The sequence below is a fragment of the Leuciscus leuciscus genome (assembly GCF_965113295.1).
Source record: "Leuciscus leuciscus genome assembly, chromosome: 18".
In the NCBI taxonomy this organism is placed as follows: Eukaryota; Metazoa; Chordata; class Actinopteri; order Cypriniformes; family Leuciscidae; genus Leuciscus; species Leuciscus leuciscus.
Window position 1 is genome coordinate 33,909,633 of NC_138742.1, and position 27,883 is coordinate 33,937,515.

Sequence of the window (27,883 nt, forward strand, 5' to 3'; positions counted from 1 at the left end):
TTTTTTTAAAAATCTGTATTTTTGATCAGATAAATGCAGGCTTGATGAGCAGAAGAAACTTCTTTCAAAAACATTAAAAATAGTAATGTGTCCTAACTGTTGGCCTGTACTGTATAAACTGCATCCATCATACTTTTGTATGTAATCTACCTTATACTTCCAAAGGCTGACAGGCAAAGAAACAAAACCTTATTATTTCAGTGAGAGACGGTGAGCGCTGGGAAAATAGCCAAGCGGCAGCGATCCTTCAAAACCACTAGCATGAGCTACAGAACACTTCTACAGCCCTAACTACAGTTGTGTCTCCTTTCCCTCATGGTTCGCTTGACCTCAGGAGATCTGACAGATCTGAAACCTTATTAAATTGGAAAAGGATTAGTGCTCAGTTTTAAAGAACAGAAAATGTACAAAACATCCACCTTTCCCTTATTATTAATGAAATGCAGAAATGAAAGTATAAGCCAAACGAAAGTACACTTTAATTCTTACTTTAAAAAGCATATAATCATGTGTGCAGAAAACAGGATAAATTTGTTTTAAACCAACAAAAGAACAATATATGAACAGTAACATTTGTTTTATTCTAGAATATTTCATGAAGGGTTAATTTAAGGTCACGTGGAAAAAGGTAAAAAGCTTTAATTATGAGTTGGGAGTTATGATGCATGTGCTGAACAGCCCAGAGTAATCAACAAAACATGTTTTGGGACAACATCAGCAGAAATACAGAATCTGAACTAAATGTATTGACTATGGAAATATTTATCAATAGTTGTTTATTAGTTGAATGTAAAAATGACATTCTTCTTTCACAGTTTCAGTTAAAAAACAAATCTTGGGGAAAAACTGAATCTGAAAGCATGGACAAATCAACGTTCGACCAGGAATAAACCAGCTATAAGAAGACCCCGCCACTGGAGGTTACAACAACACTCCCGTTAACTGAACCGATACACAGAAAACACAAGCCCCTCTTTAGAAAACAACAGGTCAAATCATCAGCTCATCTTATAATAATAAGTTTATAAAGTGTCCATTTTCAGTGCGTTATCATTATAGTCAGGAATTCATGGGCGAGCTATGAACTCGTGTCCACCGTATCCATTGGCTCTTCCTTCTCTGAGCCGTTTGATTGGTTGCCGTTTATTCCATTGTTCTGGTGGTCTCCTGCTGTGCCGCTCTTCTCCCTCGGGCCGCAGTCGGGCCCGGGACCCTTCTCAGACGGTGCCGGGGAGCTGTGTTTAGGGCTGTCAGTCACTGTCCTGTCCGCACTCGTCCCTGAGGCGGTCTCCTCGAGCTCCTTCTGTGAGTCAGCCGGACTGTCCATCTCATCCCGAGAGTCGTCACCGTCGCTCGATCCCGCGACACATTCCCAGAGGGGGTTCGAGACCTCCTCTACTCTCTCAGCTGTTTGAGTGACTTCAGGAAGCTTTCCTCCTTCAGCACTGCTTGGTTCAAGGCTAACGATCTCTCCGTTGTTAGCACTGGTGTCGTTACTGAGCGGTGACTCTACAGGAGGAGCATCTGGACTTGGCTCATGATCTTCTGGTGAGCTCTCAGAAGGTTTCTCAGAGTCATCTCTCATTACGGAGTCACCGTCGCCTTGCTTCTTTGCGTCTGTACCATCGCCCACTGGCTGGCTGTGTTTGGGCTCGCTTGCGTCTTCTCCATCCTTGTGTTTGTATCGTGAATGCCCTTCGTCGGTGGTTGCGCTCTCTCCGCTGCCAGCTAAAGAGTTCTGCCGCTTCTCCGACTTCTTCTTGAAGCGTTTTTGGATTTTTCTGGGGCACCACACAAACTTGTCTTTGGGCTCAAAGTGCTGGAAGGCGAAGCGCACCAGCTTCCTGCGCTCACGCTTGTCCCGCACGGCGAACAGAAAGTAGTCGAGTACGCTGCGCTTAACGCCGCTGAGGGTCTTCCTGACGAGGGTCTCCTCGAGGAAAAAGCGCACAAGAGGGGCTTGGAAATGCTCAAACCCCAGTTCTCCCAGGCTTTTGAGGATCCGGGTGATCCGCAGATTATTGTGCATGTTTCTGAAAGCAAATATTACATAATTTTTCAGTTATGTGTGAAATAAAGACACAATCACACAAAAAAGAGAGAAAAATCAGTCAGTTACAGCTACACCCTATAAGCCCACTTGTAATTTTGAAATATAACTATTAGGGCTGTCAAAGTTAACGCGTTAATAACGCGTTAACGCAAAATCATATTAACGGCACAAATTTTTTTAACGCGCGATTAACGCAGCGCGTATTTTCTGTTTGACCCGTGGCCCAACCTCTAGTTGGAGAAATGGAGATACACAGTGTTGCCAATTTAGCGACATTGCAGACCCCTTTAGCGATTTTTTCCCTTCAACAAAGCGCCCCAAACCTTATTTAGTTTCTGAGAATCTACCGGTACCGCCGGTACTAGCTCTCTCTCTCTCTCTCTCTCTCTCTCTCTCTCTCTCTCTCTCTCTCTCTCGGAGGAGGAGCAGCGCTTTAATTCAGTTAAGCACTGATATTATGTTGCTTCACTAATTTTACAAGTATAGCCGAAATCAGAGCACAGATATTGTCTTTATCTTATGTGAATTTGATTTCACCAGACGACGGCTCGATTATCAGAATTGTTGTGCAGATTAACTTAACATCTTGGAAGGGAGAGATGGTTATGTCTTAATGGGTCGCGTTTCAGTCACCATTTCAAATTCATTCTGTTGTTTGACAACAGAAACAGTAAAATATACCAATGAAAACAGTTTTATTGAGAATTTAGCTTCATCAAAATGGGCACAGAGAGAGAGACAAACTACAATGTAATAATAAATAATAAATGTACATTTAGCATTTTCAGAAGAGCTGCCCTGTCATGCAAAATCTAAACATGTTTGTGTTAGTAAATTGCTCAGTGCAAAGAAAGAGAAGTAATGGTAACCTGGCATTTTTTTGTTCTTTCTACATGTGTCTAATAGACATGAACAAGTTCTTTGAAAAACATCTATGACCTTTGAAACATGTCTCGTCCTTATGCTCTATATTGACTATGGTTTCAATAATAAACATACATTTGCATAAAGCATCTATATTTATCCATGCCCACGTTGATTAGAGTATTACAAACTTGAAAAGTATTCATTTAAGGTACATTTAGAACAAATAAAAAAATGTGCCATTAAATGCGATTAATCGCGAGTTAACTCATGATAATCATGCGATTAATCACGATTAAAAATTTTAATCGATTGACAGCCCTAATAACTATTATTATTTATTTTGTAACAAATGCATGTTTTTTACTGTCATTTCATTTCTTATTTGGAGCTGACTTAATTGCATTTGTCTGAAAAGACAAAAACTGATGACAAAACTGGTTTAGTATTAATAATAAATAAAAAAAAGTTAAAAATAAGAGATTAATAAATCTGTTGCAACCTGATACGACTTTGTATCTTGGTATTTTAAAGATGAATTGAAAAGATAGATTTCATTAGGCATTGCCTGAGTGATGCTCACAAACATAAGCAATAAACAAATATTGCTAAAAGCTGTTGATAGCCACATTAAAACATCAGCCAAAATACAATTTAATGTTCTGTCTAAAAATATATTATCTTTTTGTCAAGTGGGCTTATTAGGAACAGCTCGACTGACTCACCTTCGTTTCATATCTATAAGAAAACATGGAAAACTTACAGAACTAAGAGGGTCAATTTACTGAACTTGTGAAGTACACTTGAAAACATGAGACCCGTGTCATTATACTCCCGCTCAGCATTTACATAGGTTTATTTAGTGTGCTGGAATTGTAAACTAGAGTTAATAATAATTAAAAAGCAGCAGCATAACAGCCATTACAGCAGTGGTGCCAAACCCAGTCCTGCAGAGTTCAGCTTCAACCCTAATTAAACACACATGATCAAGCTAATCAAGTCCTTCAGGATTATCTGAACACTACAGGGTTGAAGTGTTTAATCCATGTTTCATGCCCTTCCCCTCGCTTTCTTCATTATCTTTGCACGTTGTGTGTGGTAAATAGCAAAACAGTACCACATATCCCCCAAAACAGCATAAATGTATAGTTAAGAAGTAAATGATATATCATTTGTATTAAAAACATTTTTTATATTGTACCCTGAGTGTGGTGGGGAAATGAGGACTGTATGAGGGTGACCGTAACTACCACTATAAAATGCAGTTAAATGTCAAAATAACTAGATCATATCATACGCTAGAGTTGTGTGGGCTGGGGGTCTGCTGTGACGTCACAGTCGTGTTGCATTGTGGTCGATGGATCCGCATGAAGTGCAGACTTGCTCCCTCAGTCAAATACACTTCCCTTGAGATTGAACACTCTTCAAAATGGAGGTGGGTATTCCCAGAGGGGATGTTCAGCACCAGAGGAGTTAAACGCAGCCCAGTTACATGTGAGCAGGGGTGAAACTAAACTCAGCAGGACTGTGGCACTTCAGGAGATGAGCACCCCGATACACACTGATGCTAAACAATGAGAAGTAAAAGGATGCCTTATGCCTGAACATTAGAACCTTCCTCTGTCAGTCACATGGATATGAATAGCTTATTTTAAAATGGCTGTAACCCCTAAGTATACCAGCCTACGGGCCAGAGTTACTAAACAGGACAAATTACCGCGAATTACCGCAAATTAATAGCAAATTAATGCTAGCTGTAGCACCCTAATAGACCTTATTCAGAGCAGCGCCGTGACGGGTATGAAGCGAGGCTGTGACGGACAGACTTACCGTGATTTCAATGGCATCTGCTGAAAAAAGCTGTACAAAACTCCCAGATCATTTATCATTTTCCACAGCTCATGTCGTTGGGAGTTTTTTTATCCGTTTAAATATCTTGTTGAGATATTTTTGCAGTGTTTTGTCAGCAGAACAATCCAAAAACACATTAAATAACAGTAGAACCCACTGAAGAGAAGTATGTCCATCCCTCACAGCCTCGCTTTCATTCCCGTAAAAAAATCAAGGATGGGCTGCTGTGAAAAAGGTCTAAGGCCACGCAGGGAAAGCAAACGTCAGCTTATATGTGGAGATTTCAGAAATCTATCTTATCAGTGAATCATTTTTTCTATTTTCAAATACATGTTGGATTAAATTGATATACATATGTCAGCAAGTATTGAATGGTCATTGGTCAGCTTTGTCTTGGATATCGGTTATAGTCATTGAAAATGTAAAAAAAAAAAAATTATTGACCACTAATCAACACCTGAGACAATATCTTCACGACTGATAGCTGCACAAAACAGAGATCTGATGCAGATTTCATCTGTACACTAAAGAACAGGAGAGCTGATGAATAAGTCCAGGGTCTGAGCTGTCTCAGGATCCTCACCTCTCCAGATTGGCGAACCGCTCCCTCCAGTTCTCAGCGCGCTTCACCTCCCCAGTGTCTCTGTTGAGCAGCTGTAGGCCGTAGAAGCCGAGCATGAGCTCGTAGGAATCCAGAAGACGACTCTTAGCTTCCTCGCTCTCCCTGAACGCCTGCGGACAACGGGACGAGAGACACACCTTCACAGTCCAGTACACACACACACACACACACACACACACAGGAGGAGCGTCTGGAGTCTCTGCTACCGTGTTCATCAGCGATTCACTTTAAGACTCACTTGGATCTCTTTCTTGGTGAGCTCTGCTGCCATGTAGTTCACACCCGGCTCCCGCAGAGGAAACAACCTGCGAGCGACACAAGACTCGGTTTTAGAGCACTTCATCTGCACACTTCCAGAGCCCATCAAATCTACGGTGGCCGAGAAGTGCAAAACAAACCACAATTCCCAAAACAAAACAACACATTTATAAACGCAATGGAAAGAATAAAATCAACTGAACAAGTTAGAAAGCACGTAACATGCGAATCGACATCCTCCTGCCACAGTCTGCAAGTCTCAATTGACAGATGTCTCGTCCAATCAGCGGTCAGTATTCCTATCGCCACATACACCTTTTCCATTTTGTCTGACTTGTCATTGTGTTTTCTGATTTGTTATTTTGTTTTGGGAATTGTTGTTGTGTTTTCTAACTTGTTCATTTGTTTTTAACCTTTCCATTGCCTTTATAATTATTTAGTTTTTTATTCGATTTTTGATTTGTTTTGCACTTCTGGGCCACCGTACAAATCCCATCAAACCCTGCAAATCAAGATCAGGTTAAAGAGGTGCTTCTTACCACTGAATGTAGGAATGAACTCTCTCTAGTCTTTTGTAATCCGTCCTCCACTCGGTGTGAAACGCCTCGATCGACACATCTAAAGCACAAAACAGGAGCTCAGATGAAGAGCAATACTCCTTCGCTTTGGCACTCGCTATCGCAGCTCAAGAGGAAGCAAACACGTACCATCAGGCGAAGACTTAATTTCATTTAGATAGAACTTTAAATTGGTCATTCGTTCTTCTGGGCATTCCTCTTCATTGATATTCTGTAAAGAGATGAAGAAAGATCATCACATCATCAGGTCAGTTTTACCAGTTTAAAGTGCACTTCTGGTCAGCTCTTACTGGATATCCATGTCTGTAGTTCTGCATGTCCTTGGCGGCTCTGAGGTTTCTGGAGGAAGAGTTGGACCACTGCAAAGATCAAAGGCCCAAACATTAGTTTCAGCTCCCTTTAACTGGCTGCATCCCAATTCCCAAACTATCCATGCTAGAGTGTGAGAACAGTGGTTTGCAGATGTTTCCGACCGTTCAAAGTCTCTTGTATTTACCAACATCAAATATCAAAATATGATATTAAAGGGGAGGTATAATGCCATTTTCACAAGATGTAAAATAAGTCTTTTGATGTCCCCAGAGTGTGTGTGTGAAGTTTTAGCTCAAAATACCTCACAGATATTGTATATAGCATGTTAAAATGGTCATTTTTTGAGGGTGAGCAAAAATGCATCGTTTTGTGTCTGGCCTTTTATATGCAAATGAGCTGCTGCTCCTGGCATAGTGGGCGGAGCTACAACAGCAGCACTCACACACACATGCACTGAAAATTTCAAAAACTTGTAGCCTTTTATGTTCAAACCGGATTCAGACAATGATGGAGAGACTCAAGAAGAAGTGACAACATGTAGAAGCAACAGGACATTTCTGAATGGTTAGTTGATGAATTTATGAAGCTTATGTGTAGTTATCTTCTAATCATTGATTAGAATATTCTGTCTTGATAATCTATAAATTGTGTTCAGGGGGCGGGGTTTATGTAAATTTTTGAGTTGGTGATGTCACTAACCCGAGAGGAATGTGGTGTAGTCTCTACCAGCCGTTTGTTGTAGTCCTTAAAAAGCATTTTCTTTAAGAGCAAATATCTCCCTTTGCTTTGAACTTTGAGCGTCGTAACTTTGCAGATGTTGTTTATGCTCAAACAGCAACATTACACACTAACTAAAGTTAGACAAGTGAAATCATAATCAACCACCCCTTTAATCAAAATGTGGTTATTATAACTATCCCTGTAGTTCCCTGTAGCCAATCACATCCTGCAAACCCTTTTCAATTATTACAATCCAAAAAGTGGACTCAACTTTAAAGGGTTAGTTCACCCAAAAATGAAAATTCTGTCAGTAATTACTCACCCTCATGTTGTTCCAACCCCGTAAGACCTTCGTTCATCTTCGGAACACAAATTAAGATATTTTTGATTAAATCTGAGAGCTGTCTCACTCCTCCATAGGCTTCTAAGACATTATAACTTGCTGGCCCAGAAAATGTATTAAAGACATTGTTAATCTAGTCCAAGTGACTCCAGTGGCTCAATCTTAAGTTTATAAAGCGACGAGAATACTTTTTGTCCACAAAAACAAAACAAAAATTACGACTTTATTCCACTATTCATTTCCTTCTCTCTGGGCCTCGAGTTTTTTCACCTAGTGTTTTAGCGCAGCGCTTCTGTGTTATACGTCACACGTAGGCTCACTATTGGCCGACGCTGGTCATGTGTGTGATGCGTGTGATGCACAACACAGAAGCGCTGCGCTAAAACACTAGGTGAAAAAACTCGAGGCCCAGAGAGAAGGAAATGAATAGTGGAATAAAGTCGTAATTTTTGTTTTGTTTTTGTGGACAAAAAGTATTCTCGTCGCTTTATAAACTTAAGATTGAAAATATCTTAATTTGTGTTCCGAAGATGAACGAAGGTCTTACGGGGTTGGAACAACATGAGGGTGAGTAATTACTGACAGAATTTTCATTTTTGGGTGAACTAACCCTTTAAGCAGAAGCTCATCTGTTTACCTCCCGCACTGCCAATGGAAATGGAAATCTTATACATGCATTAAAGCTGCCGTCGGCAAGTCTGGCAGATTGGGTCGATTAGCCAAAATTTTTAATGTTTACAACTCTCATGCCCCTCCCCACTACCAGCGAGCACCCTCCCATCGAGGTCGTGCTCGTCAGTGCGTCACTGTGCGTGTGTACCTGATTTTCTGTGAACGCGTCCGTCTCTTCAGCATCTATCAACACCATGGACTCGGAGGTAGGCTGCCCTGGCTAATCTATCCATAGATAGCAATAACCGAGGAATTGGAAGCTTGTTAGTAGATTTTCTCTCCGCCATCACGCTTCATGCAATCTCCAGGCGAACTTCAGGCGTGGCGTGTGCATGTGATATTAACGTGCGCGAGTGAGGGGGGATCTGTGGCGTGTGCACGACCTGTGATTGACAGTCAGATCTCACACCCCCCTGCGCTGATTGGACCTGATGAAGCGGGAGCGCTGGATTTTTGCAAAACAAATAACACGCTCCAGGTGGAGTTAGAAGCTCGGGTTTTTTCTAAAACCACCTTATTTATGTTGTTCTGTCGGATTATAGTGTCGATTACACTGAATATGATCAAAAAAATGTTGCCGACGGCAGCTTTAAGACATATTACATAAAATAAACACTGAAAGTAGTAAATGGCAGGGCTCGACATTAAGGCTTGTCCGCTTGTCCGGGACAAGTGGATTTTTTTGTAGGACAAGTGGAAGAGAAAATTAGTTGCCCACTGGACAAGTTAAATTTCAAACAAAATAAAATGCCATGTTACTTCACGTTATGTGTCACTCATTACGTCTATTTTACAGATTTAATTTTACCGATTTGAAACGAACACATTTTGAAGTGTTTTTGTCCACACTGAAGCCTGTATAAAGGTCATAGTTTTATTTTTTACACCAAGAGTCACCACTACCTCTGGTGATACACTGCACACCAGCGTGCAAAGTATTACTTTGTATTAGGGAGTCTGGAGATCCTTATTTCTTGTTGAAGGGGAACTCTATTCTTGGGACACGTTCCTTTCTACTGTTTCAACTGAATTTGATTAATATTGATAGTGTTTGGATGCTTTCAATGGTTTGTTCAAATTCTGCATTAGCAAAACGCAAAAAAAATTTATGATAAAATTATAAATCTTTACCCGGACAAGTGACTTTTGTGCATGGACAAGTGAAACATAAATTTACCTGTCCGAAGGACAAGTGCCTCAAAAAGTTAATGTCAAGCCCTGTAAATGTAATAAAATATAGTCGCAAGCAGGTGTACAACTGCCATGTCAATGCATGTAAAGGCCAACAGTCCTGAATCTTCACTAATACTGATTTGATAAAGCAACTTAAAAAATACAAAAATACATGCCGTTCCAAAAGGGACAGCGACTGACTTCAGAAGCACATCAGGCAGTGTTCAGCCACTGATGAGAAACAAGGACTTCAAACGACTTCTCATAATGCTGTCCCTCGAGAGGAGCATCAGAAGCTCATGACGTGTGTCCCGTTGTCTTCGTGCTTACAAGATATAGGCCACTTCAAAATGATGGGTCACCTAAAAATATCTGCTGAATGATTACATTAAGCTAATAGCAGCTGGACTTGAATTTGGTCGCTGGAAGCTATTTTTTGTTGGTTTGTACAAATTGTTTTTCATAGCTTGATTCACACTTTACCTATAGAAGATACACATCAAATTTCACTTTCCATGATCAAACGGTTGCAGATTTATGAGTTTTTAGTTGCCCTTATGGGAAGATTCCTGCTGTCCACATGCGTGAGTGTCATTATGTACGGTCATGCTGGGACGGTCCAGACGTGCACCAGTTTGGCCAAGTGTAGGATCTTTTACTACAGATCGCAGACACCGCACAATACGGGTTGGACCCCTAAAAATGATGTTACAAAAATTTAATTAAATTCAAGCAAGCCGAACACCACAGTCTGAGGTTTCGTATTCACAATTCTCTGAAGTTAGGGGGGGGGGGGCTACTATTGTCCGCAACCAACAGCAACACACTAATTTTTGAGTAGCTTGTGTTGGTTTTCTATTGACTTTTTCAATTCTAGAGAAATGAGTTACGAGAGAAGCGACAGGCGACGCTGCCACAGCAGTTTAACATGTGTGAACCAAAGAGAGAAGGAATAATGATTTTTTTTTATTATTGAAACATTTTCTATTGAAATGGGTACAGGACACGCTGAACTTTTTTTAGGCAGCAGCCTTTGGCTTAAATCACAGCTGTGGACTATGTTTTGCTACTTGAGATGTGTTTCTTTAAGTCTTTAACACAATGACATTGTCTTGCTCCACTTGAAGGTGTCCGTCATCAGTGAATCGCACACGTAGACTCGTACTCTCCTTCAATTACATAGTCAGGACTGTTTCAAGGCCATATGATATCTGAGCCTAATCTAAAGTGCAGAGACACAGGGAATAGTGTAAATGTGCCGTCTCACACACACCCTGATAGAAACATTCCTCCACAACACCACCTCTATTTAGTTTTATGTAAATACAAAATATGCTTTTATAACAAAATTGAGCTATTTATTCTCAAAGCTCTTAAGTTAGGTTGTAGATTGTGAATGCGCTGAAGCACAAGACTGCAATTGGTCATTTCTAATATTCTCACCATTTTAAAAAGCAGGTGCACAAGATTAAAATACCATGAATGAACCAGTAACTGACTTTAGCCTGGGCCGTATTCCGTGTACATTCCCATTAAACACTGAGACGTATAGTAGAATACAGTCCGGTCTAAAAACCCAGTATATTTAGCATTATTGCTCATCGTGATGATAATAGTGTGGTTTTGAAGAACTGAACTGAAGGTGTTTTCATCTGCGGCCCAGCAGATGACGTGCAGATCGGCGGCGAGTGACGTACTTCCGGTCAGCAGAGCTTACGTTAAATAACTAGCTAACATGCTATTCTACAAAACACACGCAAAACAATAAAAGTAAATCTACTGCAAATAAATAACCCGTCAAAATGGTTCATTTAGACACTTCCCGCTAGTGCTCGCTTCAGAGGAAAGGGTGCGCGTGCAGGTTTCGGCGCGCCTGACGTCAAAACACAGATATAGCTACACTAGATGAAACACACCGCCCAATGGACAATATAGAATAAAACAGTGGTTCACAGATGAGTGTGTGTGAGAGAGTGTGTGTGTGTGTGTGTGTGTGTGTGTGTGTGTGTGAGAGAGTGTGTGTGTGAGAGAGAGAGAGAGAGAGAGAGAGAGAGAGAGAGAGAGAGAGAGAGAGAGAGAGAGAGAGAGAGAGACATACGAATGCGGGCCGTGTTTTCTTGCTGCGGCCGGTGTTTTCCAGCTCGTCCCCGTCGCTCTCCGTGTCCCAGGTGGAGTCATATTCACACACCAGATCGTCGTCCATCCCTACAGGTCATATGAGTGATGATGCATGTGATGAAAGCCCTGGGGTTTGAGGAGAGTCCGCACGGCTCCATTGGATGTGCAGATGATGATGTCCGCGCGCGCGCTGCTCGCTCACTGACTGCGCTCGTCATCGCTCACGCCCGCGCGCGCTGCTCGTCACAGAAGCCCTGAATGCGGAGTGTTATATACTGTGACCTTCTTTTGCTGTTGTTACCATTATTACAGGAGTGTGTCAAACTCACAAGCACTCATGCTCCTCCGGCTCTTATCACCAGTATCTGGGGTCAATAAAAGAGAGCACGTGGTAATTCCAAAGACCAGAGGTCTATAAAATGCATGGACAATAAAAAACACAGGTAATATAATATTAAGGAATAAGAATCAACAACAATATGACAATAAAAAAATAGGCCTATCTACTGGCTGGATGCCTATTTAACCCTCATCCTTCCATCACGGGTCAAAATTACCCGAAGCCCTAAAATTAAACTCGTTTTTTTTATTTATTTACCTTTAAATTACTAGATTTGATCAAGAAATTATTTATAAATAGTAATTTAGTAATTTAAGCACATTCCTCACATTCTTTCAACTTAAATTTAAAATAACTCACAATTTCATGCCTAAACCTTTTAATTCAGCTCAAAATATCTTACATTGGGTGTCTTTGTCGACCTCTTGTGGAAAAAATATTATAAAACATGATATTTCATGACTCTTGCCACTAGATGGCCTTATAGCTCTATACTGAGCAAATGAGCTGTTCCTCTGGGTCCTAAAGTCATTTATCTAAAGTAGGGGTGACCCGAATAGTCGAAGATTCGATGCTTCGATAGGAGGAGCCTGATTCGACTACCGATCTCACGGTCGAATCTTCGCAGAGGTGTTATGAAACGAGGATCATGCCACTTTGGCTATATGAGGGCGCTCAATGTCTGATTTCACATAGAACTACCGGTTTTCTGTCAATACGTTAATATTCAGCCTATTATGATAATGCTGTATATAAAAATGTGCAAAGAAAGAAGCTTTTAATAAATATTTTTTAACGTGCGTGAATAAATCCAAACACCCCGTGACAGATTTAAGTTTCACTTTCAATCCGTGACCGACAGAGGAGCGTATTCGTGGCAAGGATTTAAATCTTTAACAATGTCTGGGATAAGAAAATCTAAAGTGTGGATGTACACATAGACGTTGGAACAGGGGGGGCGGGGGGGTCGGCCGCCCCCCCACCACCCCTTTTCCCCACCCCTCTAGGGGTCAGCCAGCTGTTTTTTTCGTTGTTTTTGGTTTCCGTTTTATATATACAGAATCTGAATTAAATGTATTTGATTTAAGCCTACATTTCAACATTTTGTGTCATAACATTTCTTGTTTTTAAGCCTTTCGCACGTACGGTCACACCGTTGTGATCAGTCTAGGCTGGTCCCTGGAGCGTTTCACACCGGTGTGATCAGAGGCTGGTCCCTGGAGCGTTTCACACCGTTGTGATCAGAGGCTGGTCCCTGGAGCGTTTCACACCGGTGTGATCAGAGGCTGGTCCCTGGAGCGTTTCACACCGGTGTGATCAGTCTAGGCTGGTCCCTGGAGCGTTTCACACCGGTGTGATCAGAGGCTGGTCCCTGGAGTGTTTCACATCGTTGTGATCAGTCTAGGCTGGTCCCTGGAGCGTTTCACACCGGTGTGATCAGAACGGTCAGTGCATCACATGATCAACTGCTAAATTCAAATGTTGAATTTAGCCAGAGACAGGCGCGCTCAGAGCTGTCATATATCACAACTTTTCAGTGTTTTCAACCACATACTGTTTATTTTAGGTTTCAGACATATAAATTCACATAAGTAGGCTACTAAAAAAACAATACATTTAGAATTTGTAAAATACACACTGATGTCTATGCATAGACATCAGTGTGTATTTTACAAATTCTAAATGTATTGTTTTCGGAGGTAATAATAATCCTTTCCATTATAATTCGCCACGTTTTATTCATCAGATACACATTGTGTAAGTAACTTTAATGTTTACTCTATTCTTCTCCCAGTTCACCAGCCACTTACTTTTATGTATTTCGGGAGAAGTGGATGAATGTGAAATTTACACGTGTTGTAAATCCAACAGATCCGATTCTCTGAACTGCGTCTGCGGCACAAACTAACACGGCGGCGCCCATCGCGCATACAGCTCAACTAACGCGATCGTTATAAAGGTGTTTAAACAACAATACACTTCCACTTGCATATATTTGACAATCGGAATATCAGATATTTCATGCCATAGCTAACACATTTGTGAATATTCTGAATAAAAAAGGAAAAATGACATAAAAGCAGATCATCATTCATTCAGCGCTGTTGACTTTAGAGCGCTCCGTGGATAGACTGAAGGAGTGGTCCGTGGAGCTCGCTGAACTCCAGACACACATGGCCACGTTTTCTGCGCGTTTATGACCCTGCTCTGCGTAAATGCATTGCCTCTTTTGACGCGTTTTGACATAGATTTCATTGAAGGTATATTGGAGCGGCCACACTGAGCTGTGCGTAACGCCCACAGACGTGAACGAGACAGAGGCTGTCCGGTAGCCTACTGTCTGAAATGGTTAACTCTGTGGCGATGCATGTGCAAAACAGGTTTAACTAATCATAAAGTCAATCAGGATACATAACACAGGCTACTATAGGCCTACACTAACACCCCCCCCCCCCCCACCTCCCTCAAGAATCCCGCCCCCCCCCTCTCACAATATAGTTCCCACGTCCCTGGATGTACACCATCAGAAAGGACATTCTCCAAGGCTGGATTTAGCATCAGGAAAACCATGATCGCACTTCTGCCGGTCAACGTTAACAAGTTGGTTTTCCACGGGACATTCTAAAATGCTTAACGTGAAAAAAGCTTTTAAAACGCTTAAAAGGCACTTAACGTGGCTTAAAGGGATAGTTCACTTTGAAATTAATTTTTGGTATGTTTTAGCTTACCTCAAGGGCATCCAAGATGTAGGTGTCTTTTTTTCCGCAGTAGTTTCAATTTTGATATTTTTAGGTCAAACCGTTCTTGTCTGTCAGTCATATAATGCAGGTCTATGGTCACTGTCTCAAAGAGCATGCACAGAGTCCAAATTAAAACAATTCCCCGTCGTCCAAATTAAACAATTCCCCATCGTAAGTACACATTGATGGCCTAAGACACGAAACGAGCGGTTTGTGTGAGAAAACGAACAGTATTTATATCGTTTTTACCGCTTATACACAGCCATGTCCAAGTGATCTGATCTGACGTGTACGCAGACTGGTGCATAGATATATACACTAGATGTCGCCTTGTCTACGGCAGTTCATTGGAACGAATGTCTTTAAGGCGACATCTAGTGTATATATCTATGCACCAGTCTGCATACACGTCAGATCAGATCACTTGGACATGGCTGTGTATAAGCGGTAAAAACGATATAAATACTGTTCGTTTTCTCACACAAACCGCTCGTTTCGTGTCTTAGGCCATCAATGTGTACTTACGATGGGTCAGTCTACAACTCTCTACCCCTGCACCACCACCCCCACCACCAGTCACTTTCAGACGAAACCTACGCTCACTTTCCCCCTCCCATCTTTCCTCTGCCGTGTCATCCTCTCTTCCCCCACCCTCACAATTCTCATCTCTGGATGTGAATACCGCAACGGACACCTTATGCTCCACTCTAACCTCTTCTCTAGACATTATCTGCCCTCTCTCCTCCAGGCCAGCACGCGCTACTCCCTCTAACCCCTGGTTATCTGAGGTTCTTCGGGAACACCGGACCGATCTCAGGGCAGCGGAGAGGAAATGGCACAAATCAAAAGACGCATCTGACCTGAGTATGTATCAATCTCTCCTCTCTTCCTTTTCTGTTGATGTTCATGCTGCAAAATCTTCATACTTCCACAACAAGATCAACAGCTCCTCCAACACACGATTACTCTTCAAGACATTCAACTCTCTCCTCTGTCCACCTCCACCACCACCCGCCTCCTCCTTAACTGCTGACGATTTTGCAAACTTCTTCACCAACAAAACAACAGCTATCAGCGGTCAGTTCTCAACTCCACACACACAGGAACCCAGACCGACCCCTTCCACAGCCAATATCCCTCTGTCCTCCTTTTCTTCACTAACCGAGGAAGAAGTATCTACACTTCTCCTCTCCAGTCACCCTACCACCTGCCCTCTTGACCCCATCCCCTCACACCTTCTACAAGCCATCTCTCCCACACTTCTACCATCACTCACACACATCATCAATTCATCCCTCCATACTGGCACTTTCCCTACAGCATTCAAGCAGGCTTGGGTTACTCCACTGCTCAAAAAACCAACACTAAACACATAATTTATAGAGAATTACAGACCTATCTCTCTCCTACCATTCATTGCGAAGACACTTGAAAGAGCTGTTTTCAACCAAGTAACATCCTTCTTGTCTCAAAACAACCAGCTGGATGTCAACCAATCTGGCTTCAAGAAAGGGCATTCAACTGAGACTGCACTACTGTCAGTCACAGAAGCCCTACGGATCGCAAAAGCTGCTTCCAAATCTTCAGTCCTCATTCTCCTGGATCTGTCTGCTGCCTTCGACACTGTGAATCATCAGATCCTTCTGTCCACCCTCTCATCACTGGGCATCACAGGAACTTCACTCCACTGGTTTGAGTCCTATCTCACAGGTAGGTCCTTCAAGGTCACATGGAGAGGCGAGGTATCCAGAGCACATCAGCTGACCACAGGGGTTCCCCAGGGTTCAGTTCTTGGTCCCCTCCTCTTCTCCATCTACACCACATCACTGGGACACATCATACAGGCACACGGTTTTTCCTACCACTGCTATGCTGATGACACGCAGCTCTTCCTCTCATTTCAACCAGATGATCCCACAGTAGCTGCACGGGTCTCAAGCTGTCTGGCGGACATCTCCACATGGATGAAGGAACATCACCTGCAGCTCAACCTGGCAAAGACTGAGCTTCTAGTCCTCCCTGCCAATCCATCTCTAAAGCATGACTTCACTATCCAGCTACAGTCATCATTAATCACCCCATCAAGGTCGGTCAGAAATCTTGGAGTAACGTTTGATGACCAGCTGACCTTCACAGATCACATTTCAAAGACAGCTCGATCATGCAGGTTTGCACTGCACAACATCAGGAAGATCAGGCCCTTCCTAACTGAGCATGCAACACAACTTCTCGTCCAGGCCCTGGTCATCTCTAGGCTTGACTACTGCAATGCTCTTCTGGCTGGACTTCCAGCATGTGCAACCAAACCCCTACAGATGATCCAGAATGCTGCAGCTCGTCTTGTCTTCAACGAGCCCAAGAGGGCCCACGTCACTCCTCTGTTCATCTCTCTACACTGGCTACCTCTCGCTGCTCGCATCAAGTTCAAGGCATTGACGCTTGCTTACAGATCTATCACAGGCTCAGCTCCCTCCTACTTTCACTCACTCCTACGAGTCTACATCCCTACCTGACACCTACGATCGGTCAACGAGCGACGTCTCGTGGTTCCATCACAGAAAGCCACAAAATCACTTTCCAGAACATTCTCATTCACAGTTCCATGCTGGTGGAACGCTCTCCCCACCCTCATCCGGAATGCAGAATCCCTGACAACATTCAAAAGACAGCTGAAAACCCATCTCTTCCGTGAGCACTTAACCTTATAAAAAAAATAAAAAATAACACTTCCTTTCCCTTGAAACATCACTTATCAGGCTTATGCTACTCTGAATAATACCTGAACTTCGTATTTTGAGCACTTCTTGCGTTGTTGTTGTTTTTGCCTCTTCATGATGACTCGCTTAATTTAGTCCTAATTTGTAAGTCGATTTGGATAAAAGCGTCTGCTAAATGACTAAATGTAAATGTAAAAATGAAGTCTAATGGACGCAATGGAAACTGAACAATCAAATTACATTTCAAATAATTTTTTTTCAAATATGTTTTCTTTAATTTTAGGTAGTTTTTATCATGCTGATTTAAGTTTGTGTTTTTTTTATATATTTCAGTGTCACCGATGCGCAGACTCGGGTCCAGCGTTCACCACTGAGCAGACTCGGGTCCAGCGTTCCCCACTGCGCAGACTCGGGTCCAGCGTTCACCCCTGCGCAGACTCAGGTCCAGCGTTCACCACTGCGCAGACTCGGGTCCAGCGTTCACCACTGCGCAGACTCGGGTCCCGCGTTCACCACTGCGCAGACTCGGGTCCCGCGTTCACCACTGCGCAGACTCGGGTCCCGCGTTCACCACTGCGCAGACTCGGGTCCACTGCGCAGACTCGGGTCCAGCGTTCACTACTGCGCAGACTCGGCGGGGCTCCAGACTAACTTTTTGCCTTGGTTAGGTGCACCCAAATTTTTCCTCGGCTGGCGACGCCTTTAACAGCACAATTTCAAGGTCACCTTTTTATCACGCTCCATATTTTTATCAAAAAATTTAGAAGATCAATTGAAGATCAAAAGTGCAATTGTACCTTTACATTCCCGTTCATCAATTAATCCTGCGCCGTCTAACTTTTTCCCTGACTTTGAACCAGTTTCATCAGCACAGCTGGCAGATATCGTCTTGAAAATGAAAGGAGGTAGTTGCAGACTGTATATTCTACTCATCTTTTTAAAGATGTTTTTCTTACTGTGAGTTCTAGCCTAACAGCTATAATTAACAGCTCCTTGATGAGTGGAGTAGTACAAAATAGTTTCAAACATGCAATTCTTCATCCCTTGTTAAAAAAAAACCCTAATTTGGATCAGTATTTAACAACTATAGACCTATTTCCAAACTGCCTTTCATCTCTAAGATTCTAGAGAAAGTGGTCTATTCACAGCTATATTCTCATTTGATTACTTTTGATATTTTAGATCCAGTCGGGCTTTAGGCCCTGTCATAGCACAGAATCTGCATTGCTCAAGGTCACTAATGATATATTATTATCGTTGGACTCAGGATCACATGTTCTAGTTTTATTAGATCTAAGCGCTGCCTTCGATACGATTGACCGTGAGATTCTTCTCAACCGTCTGGAGTGTTGGATTGGTGTCCAGGGTACAGCCCTTCAGTGGTTTTCCTCAGACAGGACAGTTGCTGTGAATCTGGGAGACTTCTCTTCCTCATTGGCCCCTTTAGTTTGTGGTGGTCCTCAGGGGTCCATTTTGGGACCGTTGCTGTTCTCTCTGTATATGCTTCCTCTAAGCTCTATTTTTCAGAAGTATGATATTGCATACCACTGTTATGCCGACGATCTCCAGTTTTATCTTCCTGTGAGCTTAGATAAAACCTGCTCGCTGGACTGAGTACAGGAATGTTACAGTGACATTAAACTTTGTCTTTCTAGCAACTTTCTCTACTTAAATGAGAGTAAAACTGAGGTTTTGATTGTAGGTTCTCCCATCTCACCTACACAGCAAAAACTCCAGTGTTAAATTAACACTCCTGGAAGTATATATGAGACCACACTTGTAGAGTGTAAAGTGTTCAAATATGAGTGTTAAATTAACACTCAAAAGAGTGTTAAAGTTAATGAGATAATTAAGTGATTAATTGAGTGATGATTGATCATTGATCATTACTGAAGACACCTGATGTTAACAAGCAGAATCACTGATGGAGAAAATCACAAATTGTAAGCCACCGTTATGGTGATCATTGTTTGCTTTAGTTGGGTTCTTGACCCTTACATGTTTACTTTAAATTTTGCTTGTCTGCTGTTATTGATTTATAACAGTCAGATGAACAAAGAAAAAATGTGATCTGATGGTGTTGGTTATGTTTTGACATAATCATGTTGTGATCTGAAAAACTAAACTTATTGAGATAGTTTGGATTTGTTAATTACAGCAGCTCTGTGATTCTACAGCATATGATTTTCAGTATTTTTCATGTAATCCAAAATATTTAATAAACATTGTTCTTATCAAAAGACTTTCAAATTAATTTATTTATTTAGAAACACAGACATCAATAATCAGCCTGTGAATCTCAACAATGGTGACAATAATAAAGCATGTTGCAGTGGCTGCCACAAATCACAACTCATTAATGGCTCCCATCATGCATTGCGGTATGAATAAATTATGATCTAAATTGTCTATGTAATTTACTTTTCCTAATTGAATATTCTGCTCGTCACCATTGTTGAGATGCATAGACTGAATCTTGATGTCTTTGTGTGCCTGAAAGAAAGTTTTGTTTCAAAACAACTTTTAAGAAGTCCTTTGTATTATATCTAAAATTCTGGATAAGTATGCAGAATCACAGTTATGCTGTAACCAACAACATAAATCTAAGTCAGAAATATGAATTCAGTGATCAAGTTCAAATGACGATTGTCATAATATAACCAACACCATCAGATCACGTTTTTTCTTTGTTCATCTGGCAGTTATAACTCAGATACAACAGCCAAACAATATCTAAAGTTAATAATATAAGGGTCAAGAGCCCAACTAAAGCAAACAATAATCACCATAACGGTGGCTTACAATTTGTGATTTTCTCCTTCAGTGATTCTGCTTGTTAACATCAGGTGTCTTCAATAATGATCAATCATCACTCAATTAATCACTTAATTATCTCATTAACTTTAACACTCTTGAGTGTTAATTTAACACTCATATTTTAACACTTTACACTCTACAAGTGTGGTCTCATATATACTCCCAGGAGTGTTAATTTAACACTGGAGTTTTTGCTGTGTACCTTTCCTGATCATTTAGGTTCCTTGTCCATAAAGATTGAAGATCATGTAAAGAGTTTAGGGGTAATTATGGACTCATCACTAAATTTGAATAAACAGATTGGTGTTGTTGTTAAAGGAAGCTTTTTTAACCTGAGATCAATTGCTAAAGTAAAGCATTTTCTCTCCAGTAAGGATTTGGAAATTGTGGTTCACTCTTTTATCTCATCAAAGATTGATTATTGTAATTCTCTATATATTGGTCTCCCCCAGACTTTGCTAGTCCGCCTAAGTGCAAAATGCAGCAGCAAGGCTTTTAACGGGGGTGAGAAAGAGAGACCATATTACCCCTGAACTGCAATCCTTACATTGGCTTCCTGTTAAATTCAGGATTGATTTTAAAGTTCTCTTGTTTGTCTACAAGGCATTTGATCATGTGCTAACATCAAGTCTGTAAGCTGACGGTACAACCACCTGCCTGAGAATATTCCAATCAGTCTCTTCACTGAAATGTCCATGCCACTCTCGTATAGGCAAACCCTGATCTAACACATACCTTTCTCGTTTTTCGCAGTGTCTGAACTTTCCACAGCCAGAAAACACCTTCGCAACGACGGATCAGCACTCTGCGCAGCAATGACCTCATCACGTGACATGGGCAAATTCAGCACTTCAGCATCAAACTATTTATCTTTCAACTGGTCATCATAAATAACCTTTGTGATATTTTCAGATTGAAATTTACCTTCCTCAGAGACAGACGACATGAATGAATCAGACAACCCAATATCTGTTCCTATTCTGCGTTTTTGCGCTCGGGTAACCACGCTTGCGCGAAACACATCAGGATATTTATGCGCTACATCATCCATAGGGATAAAGCAGTCTGGCTGATCAAGGATTTCTAGCAACAGAAATACCTAGCCTCCAGCCAAATCATTTCCCAGGATAAAAGTAACACCTGCAATGCAGAACGAACTCCTACATTCACAAAACCAGTGATTAACTCACACTGTAAGTGTATACGATGCAATGGGAGTTTCACAGTACCCATTTCAATTCCCTGAATCAGTACATGAGATCCACAAGATGTCTGTTCAGATAGTGGTTAAACATCAGAGACAACAAAGGATAGAGCAGCTCCAGTGTCACGCAGAATGTTTACTTCTTGCTGACTATCACGATCGGCATTTAAAGAGATAAACCCTTTCATTAAGAACGGCATGAATTCCACATCTATCTCTTCACCATTAGTGTCATTACTCAAACGCGCGTTCATATTATTCACCAACCCAACCGACTTCACTTGACCTGGTGTTTGCTTTCTTTTTAATGTCATGCAGTCAGAAATAACGTGCCCCCGCTTATGGCAATAGAAACATTCTCTTATTTCTTGCGTTGGAGGTGAACTCTGTTTAACTCGGAAATTTGAACTCTGACCAGAAGAGCCTGAAGTTTTCTCTGAACGGACCGAACTAAATACATTCTTGTGCGTCAACACCAATTCATCGGCAAGAATTGCAGCTTGTGAAGAAGATGCAACCTTCTATTCGTTCAAATATGTCACCACCCGTTCGGGCACACAATTCTTAAATTCCTCCAACATCATCAGATCTTTAAGCGAGTTAAAATCGAGCCTTACTTGCGGCTAACCATTTATCAAAGAAAATCCCCTTTTCACGGACAAAATCCACATCAGTCTGCTGACCTGTTTTCCTGTGGTTCCTAAATCTCTGCCTGTATGCCTCAGGCACCAACTCATAAGAAGCTATTCTTTCAAATGCATTAAAATATTAATCTACTTCATTCTCCTAGAACTGAGGCATTTACACAATATGCTAACTGATTTCAAACGTAATTGTAGAACCATCGGTCCCCACGGGCACAGAAGGATCAACAGGAGCAGAACGTACAACTGATTCAGAACGACTTTTCATCAACTCTAATTTAAGATGACGTAATTTAACCTGTTTTTCAGCTTCTATCTCTAATTTTCGAACCTAGAGACGCAAATTCATCTCAGCCGGACGTGCCTCAGCACGATCCTGGGCTTCCATCTGAATTCGAGCGAGGCGCACTTTAAAGCGCGCAGCATCCCCAGATCCGATGGACGACGGAGAGAATGGAAGAAAGGGCGATAAAGTTGCCTTGGCTTCGGCTTCCCCCTCCACCGTGTCACCCAATCCTGCTTCTGACACGTCAAACCTGGAGGAACGCTTTTCGGCTGCCTCATCTTCCACCTCTTTCGCAAACACATTTAATTCAACCAGCTTTTGAAATACCAAAGCCTTAATAGACTTTTTCAACAATTGCTTTGAAACTGGAATTTTAAAGTGTTCGGCTATTTCTAGAAGATCCTCTTTTCGACATTTGTCTAATTGTTCAGGTGTTGGATTTTTAATAAATTCATGGAAATCAAATTAACTAATTATTCTTACCTTATGCCATCCAATCTTTCAACAAACTCCAGCTGGTCCAAAACGCAGCAGCTCGAGTTCTTACCAGAACCAGGAAGTATGACCATATTAGCCCTGTTCTGTCAACACTGCATTGGCATTACTGTCCTTCACGTCTATTGCGATCTCAAAATTCTGGCCCGTTGATATATCTACCTCTAAATGGTGAACTGCATGGAAGCACAGGGTGCCAAACGTTTACCATTAATGGAAAAAACAGCCAAAGACCATCAACTTAAATAAGATGCTTAGACTGCAAAAGGAAAAAGGTAAGCTAACCTTAAACTACAATAGCACGCTTACATTACAAATTAACAGTGAAACACTGGCAGCAGAGGCAACAGCAGTTTAATGTTAATTTTACAGTTTTCTTATTATAATATATTTAACAGTATGTTACTGTTTTTCATTTGAGTCTACTAATAAAAAATATTGTTTAACATAAATTTTATCTACAAACCCATCACCAAATATAATCATTAAAATATCAACTTAACATATATAACACCTTAAGCTAGCCATTTGCACACATGCATTAATCACTGCATTGGCAATTACACTGATATTCTTCTTTAAATAAAGCAACATGCAGCATATTATCAGTGTGTCTCTCTCTTCTCCTCGACCTAAGCACAGGCTCTACTCTTCTGCACAATGGTGACCCACAAACAGACAACGCAGGGCCGGCGCTCCGCACACGCACATCACGCACTGCGCGTAGGGCACCAAGTGCTTGGGGGGGCACCAAAAAATCTGGGTCGTGAAAAATCATCACAATAGGGTACTAGTATAAATAACAAATAAAATATGTCTAAAGCATGTTAATATTGGGTTTAAGTGGTCGTTCAATGAGGCCTATTATATGTTGATCCGACGAAAATTATGTGTGTTTTTAAGTAGTCCAGTGGTAGATTTTTTGCCAAGCGTGTCAGAGGTTCTGAGTTCTAATCCGCACTCATATAGTTTTTTTTTTTTTTTTTTTTTCATCAAAACCGATTATGTTTTTTAGTGGTTGTATATCAGGCAGGGACACTTTTTGTGCTTTTTGTTTTCTAATTGTACCGGAGCGAATAGAGAGTCTCTCCACAACGGATTGAAACGCGCGTCTGAGTGAAGGCTGTGCGCGAGCCAGAAACAAACATAGTATCCGCGCCACTGATCGCTCGGCAACGAGCACTTTGATCAGTTGATTTAAAAAAACAACACATTTCAGCGCTAGATCGACTCTTATTTAAAAAACGAATGAAATGAATGCTCTGCTGGTTAACTGGAGATGTTTTGTTTGTTTGTATTGGTACATTCGTGCCGCGAGATGTTTCAAAAGTGGTGGGGACATGTCCTACCCGCAAATTACGCCTATGCGTATGCATGTCCAGGGGCGTCGCTATAGTAGTGGAAAAGATCCGGGGCTTTAGCCCTGCATGGCTAAAATCTTTTTTTTATTTTTTTTTTTACTTTGAAACTGCAATTAGAAGAAAAAAACCACCAAGCATTTGTGCTTAGGGCACCCAAATGGCTAGCGCCGGCCCTGGACAACAGAAACACTTTCAATCCCAACAGATCATTAAAGTGCAATGAACTTTCTATACTGTATTTATTTATATTCTATACTATATTCTATACTATATACTATGAATTGTCTTTAGTAATCAGACTGTTAGTGTAAAGGAGGCCAGCTAGTGTGCAGGTTGCTTGATGTAAACTTGATTTGGAGTTTATTACTGTTAAATGCTTCATGGTGTGTCTTTTTATTTTATTGCTTTAATCCTCAGTGTTAAATGAACACTGCTCAGTGTGCACACTACAGAGTAGGGGTGTAACAATATATTGCAATACAAAAATGCATGATAAGTATCATGGATAGTGGCAATCTGTATTGTGAAAAGTTCACCCAAAATAAAAATTGCTGTGTGAGAAAAACTTCAAGTTTACAGAGTTTTAATGTCATTACTACATTAAACTACTATATACAATGTTGAACATAATGTGTTATTTGTTGGTCCTGATCATGCCAAATGTATTATGTTACTAGTAAAAAGTGGCCTACATTATTTTAACTGTGACTTTATTTTACTTTACTGTGAAAGAGTGCAAGCATATTTGTCTGAAATAATTCTGTATTTGCAGCTGAATCATGAATATTTTTATTCTAGTGCCACTTTTGTCATGCGTTGGGTTTCCAGCACCAAGTCCAAGACTATTAATTTACTATCAAATCTAACATTTTAATCAACAGTAAATTTTTTGTTAACCTTTTACCATATGTCTTGGAGTATCGCAATAATATAGTTTTGTGAGTTCAGTATTGTGATATGTATCGAATCTTGACATAAGGCTATCATTACAACCCTTCTACAGAGTGAAGCAGCAGTTAATGAGATAATTAAATGATTAATCAAGAGATGATTGAGCATTTGTGACGACACCTGCTGTTCACAACCACAATCACACTCTCAAAAAAAAAACCCATTTAAAACAAACAAACGGTGAGCTGTATGGCAGCACAGGGTGTGAAACGTTCACCATTAATGGAAAAAACTGTCAGAGACCATCCACTGAAATAACATGTTTAGACTGAAAAAAAGAGGAGAGACGAGCAGAAACAAGACCTACATGTGACTTCAACCACAGCTTTAGATGAAATCCACTGAAGATAAAAGAAGACATGATCAATGGAGCTCTGAAATCATGATTCACCATGGCAACAGCACCCGATAAAAAGACGTCTGCATACTTCTGAGTCTATAGGTAAGTACACTGTAAAAACTAAAGGAGCCTCAAATATCCTGTCGGATACTCAAGGAACTTCAAAATGTAATTTAAGTGCCTCAAAGATCTTTCTCCTATAGTAGGGTTACTGGAGGAGCATTGACAATCTTTGAGGTTCTTGCTGGAACTTATGGGATCCTTTAAGCACTTTGTATTTAGTTCAGAGGTTCTGGAGTCACCTTTTCATTACCATGAGACCTCGAAGTGCTTTGAGGGAAAATAGAGGAACTTGAATGCGATAAAAGGGTTAATGGAAGATCTTTTAACATTTAAGTGGTTCCTGGAAGATCTCTTATGTTAAAGCCAGCATCTGGAGGAACCCAATGGTTCAGTGAGGCCAGAATAAGATTATTATTATCCTATTATTATTATTACTAGTGCAAAATGCCCGTGCAAAATCATTTTTTGAGTTTTTTTAGTAATTGTTGGTTTGGTGTGTTTGAGTGCTCATTGTTACAATTACACAGCAAAAGTTCAGTGACATTTTTATTTGTGCATGGTAGAAAGCACAAAGTGAACTCCGAGAAAACGCTATGCTTGAGCAAACAGTGTGTGAATAGGCTACTATAAATGATGGCTGTGAAAGAGACTGTGAATGCATTGAATAGGATATGTTTAGTTGGTGAATACACAGTATGAAATGTAATATTCAGAAGTAAACAGCATAGCTGACTTACAGATTCAGTTAACATCCACAAATGAATAAGCGCGTCGATTCAGGGAGCAGTGCAAAGTGCCCGTACAAAATCAGTTTTTGTGAGCAGATCGCCGTCAAAAAAGTTCAGGAGATTTTTCTTAGCGATGGCTGATTTCAACAGTTTCAATATGATAAAAAATAACTTTTATATTGATTCAATGGATTAATTGCATTTTGAAAAAAAAGTGTCATGAATTTATTGCATTTTTTGGGGGGGGAAATAATCCGTTTTTATAATAGATCTTTGAAAATCAAAATCTGGATTTGAATTTTTTATGTTATTATAACCTAAAGATGCTATGTGCAAGTTTGAAACAGAAAATAGTGGTTTTCATCTTGCCACTTTCTTGGTAAAGAAAACACATTTTTACTCATATTAATCAAAATGGATTTATCACGTTTTGGAACCAAACTATAATATTCAGAAGTAAACAGTGTCGCTGACAGAGTGTTTATGTCAGAATGTTTATTTTTAAACCACAACCTTCTAAGTGCTTCTTTTACCGATATATATCTTTAGCATTTCTAATCCAAACAACGTCAAACTTGGCACTGCACTTACTCGTGCCCGTAACGAGACACCTGTCAAGTTTGAAATCCATCGGACTAATGGTTCGAGAGATATGCGCGTCTGCGTGGCGTTTTCTATGTCTTTGCACAGAAGCGTGTCTGATGCGGTGCTGCTACAATGAGGGCTATTTCGGGAGTTGGTCGAAATATAGAGTTAGAAATATAGAAATATAGGAGTGTTAGAAATATAGGGGAGAGAGTTGTGGAGGCCTATAATTCATGTTAAACATAAATATATAGCCTACTGATACAGCAAAGACTACGTCGGCAGTATTGACAAAATAGGCTACAGAATATTTCATTCTGTATTGACAGGTGCATGCAATATTTGAATATCGATAATTATTATTATGTAATAAGATAATGATAAAGCTTCGTGATAAGCCTCATTGGTTATATATTCGACATATGGGTAGAGAGTTGTGGAAGGCCTATACTTCATGTTAAACACATAAATATAACTTATAGCCAAGGCCGCCTTAATGCACGGGCTTACCTGGGCTGAAGCCCAGGGGCCTCCCAAGTTCAGGGGCCTCCCATGTTCAGGTTTATGATGAGCTGAAAAGGTCATATTGTTTTAACTTGTCAGATTTTGTCGCTGTATGTCGCTAGTCGCTTGTGGACGTTGGTAGTGCTGTCGCTCTAATGTTATTGTTATGGTGCGTTCACACCAAACACGAAAAGAGCGTCTGGCGCGAGTGATTTCAATGTTAAGTCTATGCAAAGACGTGTTTATGCGCGTCTAGAGGTCCCGCGGCGCGAATGAGGCGTTACGGTTCGTGTCCGCTCAGTGCCGCTAACGTCTCCGCTTTGGGGTGTCTGTTGCGAGTGTGTTTAATCGACGTTTTTTTCAACACACGGACAGTATAATCATCAGCGATGCACGCGATTACATTTAGAAATAGACAAGCTTTGTTTCCAAATGCACCAAGCAATGATCCTTTCAATTTTATAAACTTTTATAAACCCAGCCAATATAATCACAATGAACACATCCAAAATAAAATCTTTAACATGTAGGCTATATAACAAC

General features: G+C 40.9%; 1 protein-coding gene across 2 annotated transcripts; it reads right to left on the reverse strand.

Moving 5' to 3' along the window:
- Nucleotides 1–455: 455 nt before the first annotated feature.
- ogfr (opioid growth factor receptor) lies at nucleotides 456–11,786 on the reverse strand. Of its 2 annotated transcripts, none has more exons than XM_082144452.1 (7): nucleotides 11,545–11,786; nucleotides 6,517–6,585; nucleotides 6,356–6,437; nucleotides 6,188–6,266; nucleotides 5,629–5,695; nucleotides 5,352–5,500; nucleotides 456–2,033 (listed from the first exon to the last, which is right to left on the reverse strand). In XM_082144452.1, the coding sequence occupies exons 1-7, from the start codon at nucleotides 11,647–11,649 to the stop codon at nucleotides 1,079–1,081; spliced, it is 1,506 nt and encodes a 501-aa protein (XP_082000578.1). In that variant the 5' UTR covers nucleotides 11,650–11,786; the 3' UTR covers nucleotides 456–1,078. The 2 variants fall into 2 exon arrangements, with proteins under 2 accessions (XP_082000578.1, XP_082000579.1); XM_082144453.1 differs by lacking the exon at nucleotides 11,545–11,786 and adding an exon at nucleotides 7,238–7,787.
- Between the last annotated feature and the right edge of the window lie 16,097 nt (nucleotides 11,787–27,883).

What these genes read in the sequence shown, in the direction of transcription:
- ogfr (XM_082144452.1), bottom strand. Translation starts at nt 11,649, where the DNA reads ATGGACGACGATCTGGTGTGTGAATATGACTCCACCTGGGACACGGAG. An exon ending in AATTAAGTCTTCGCCTGATG is followed by an intron (nt 6,267 to 6,355) that starts GTACGTGTTTGC and finishes TTTGTGCTTTAG; the next exon opens with ATGTGTCGATCGAGGCGTTT. An exon ending in CGGTTCGCCAATCTGGAGAG is followed by an intron (nt 2,034 to 5,351) that starts GTGAGGATCCTG and finishes ATTTGCTTTCAG; the next exon opens with AAACATGCACAATAATCTGC.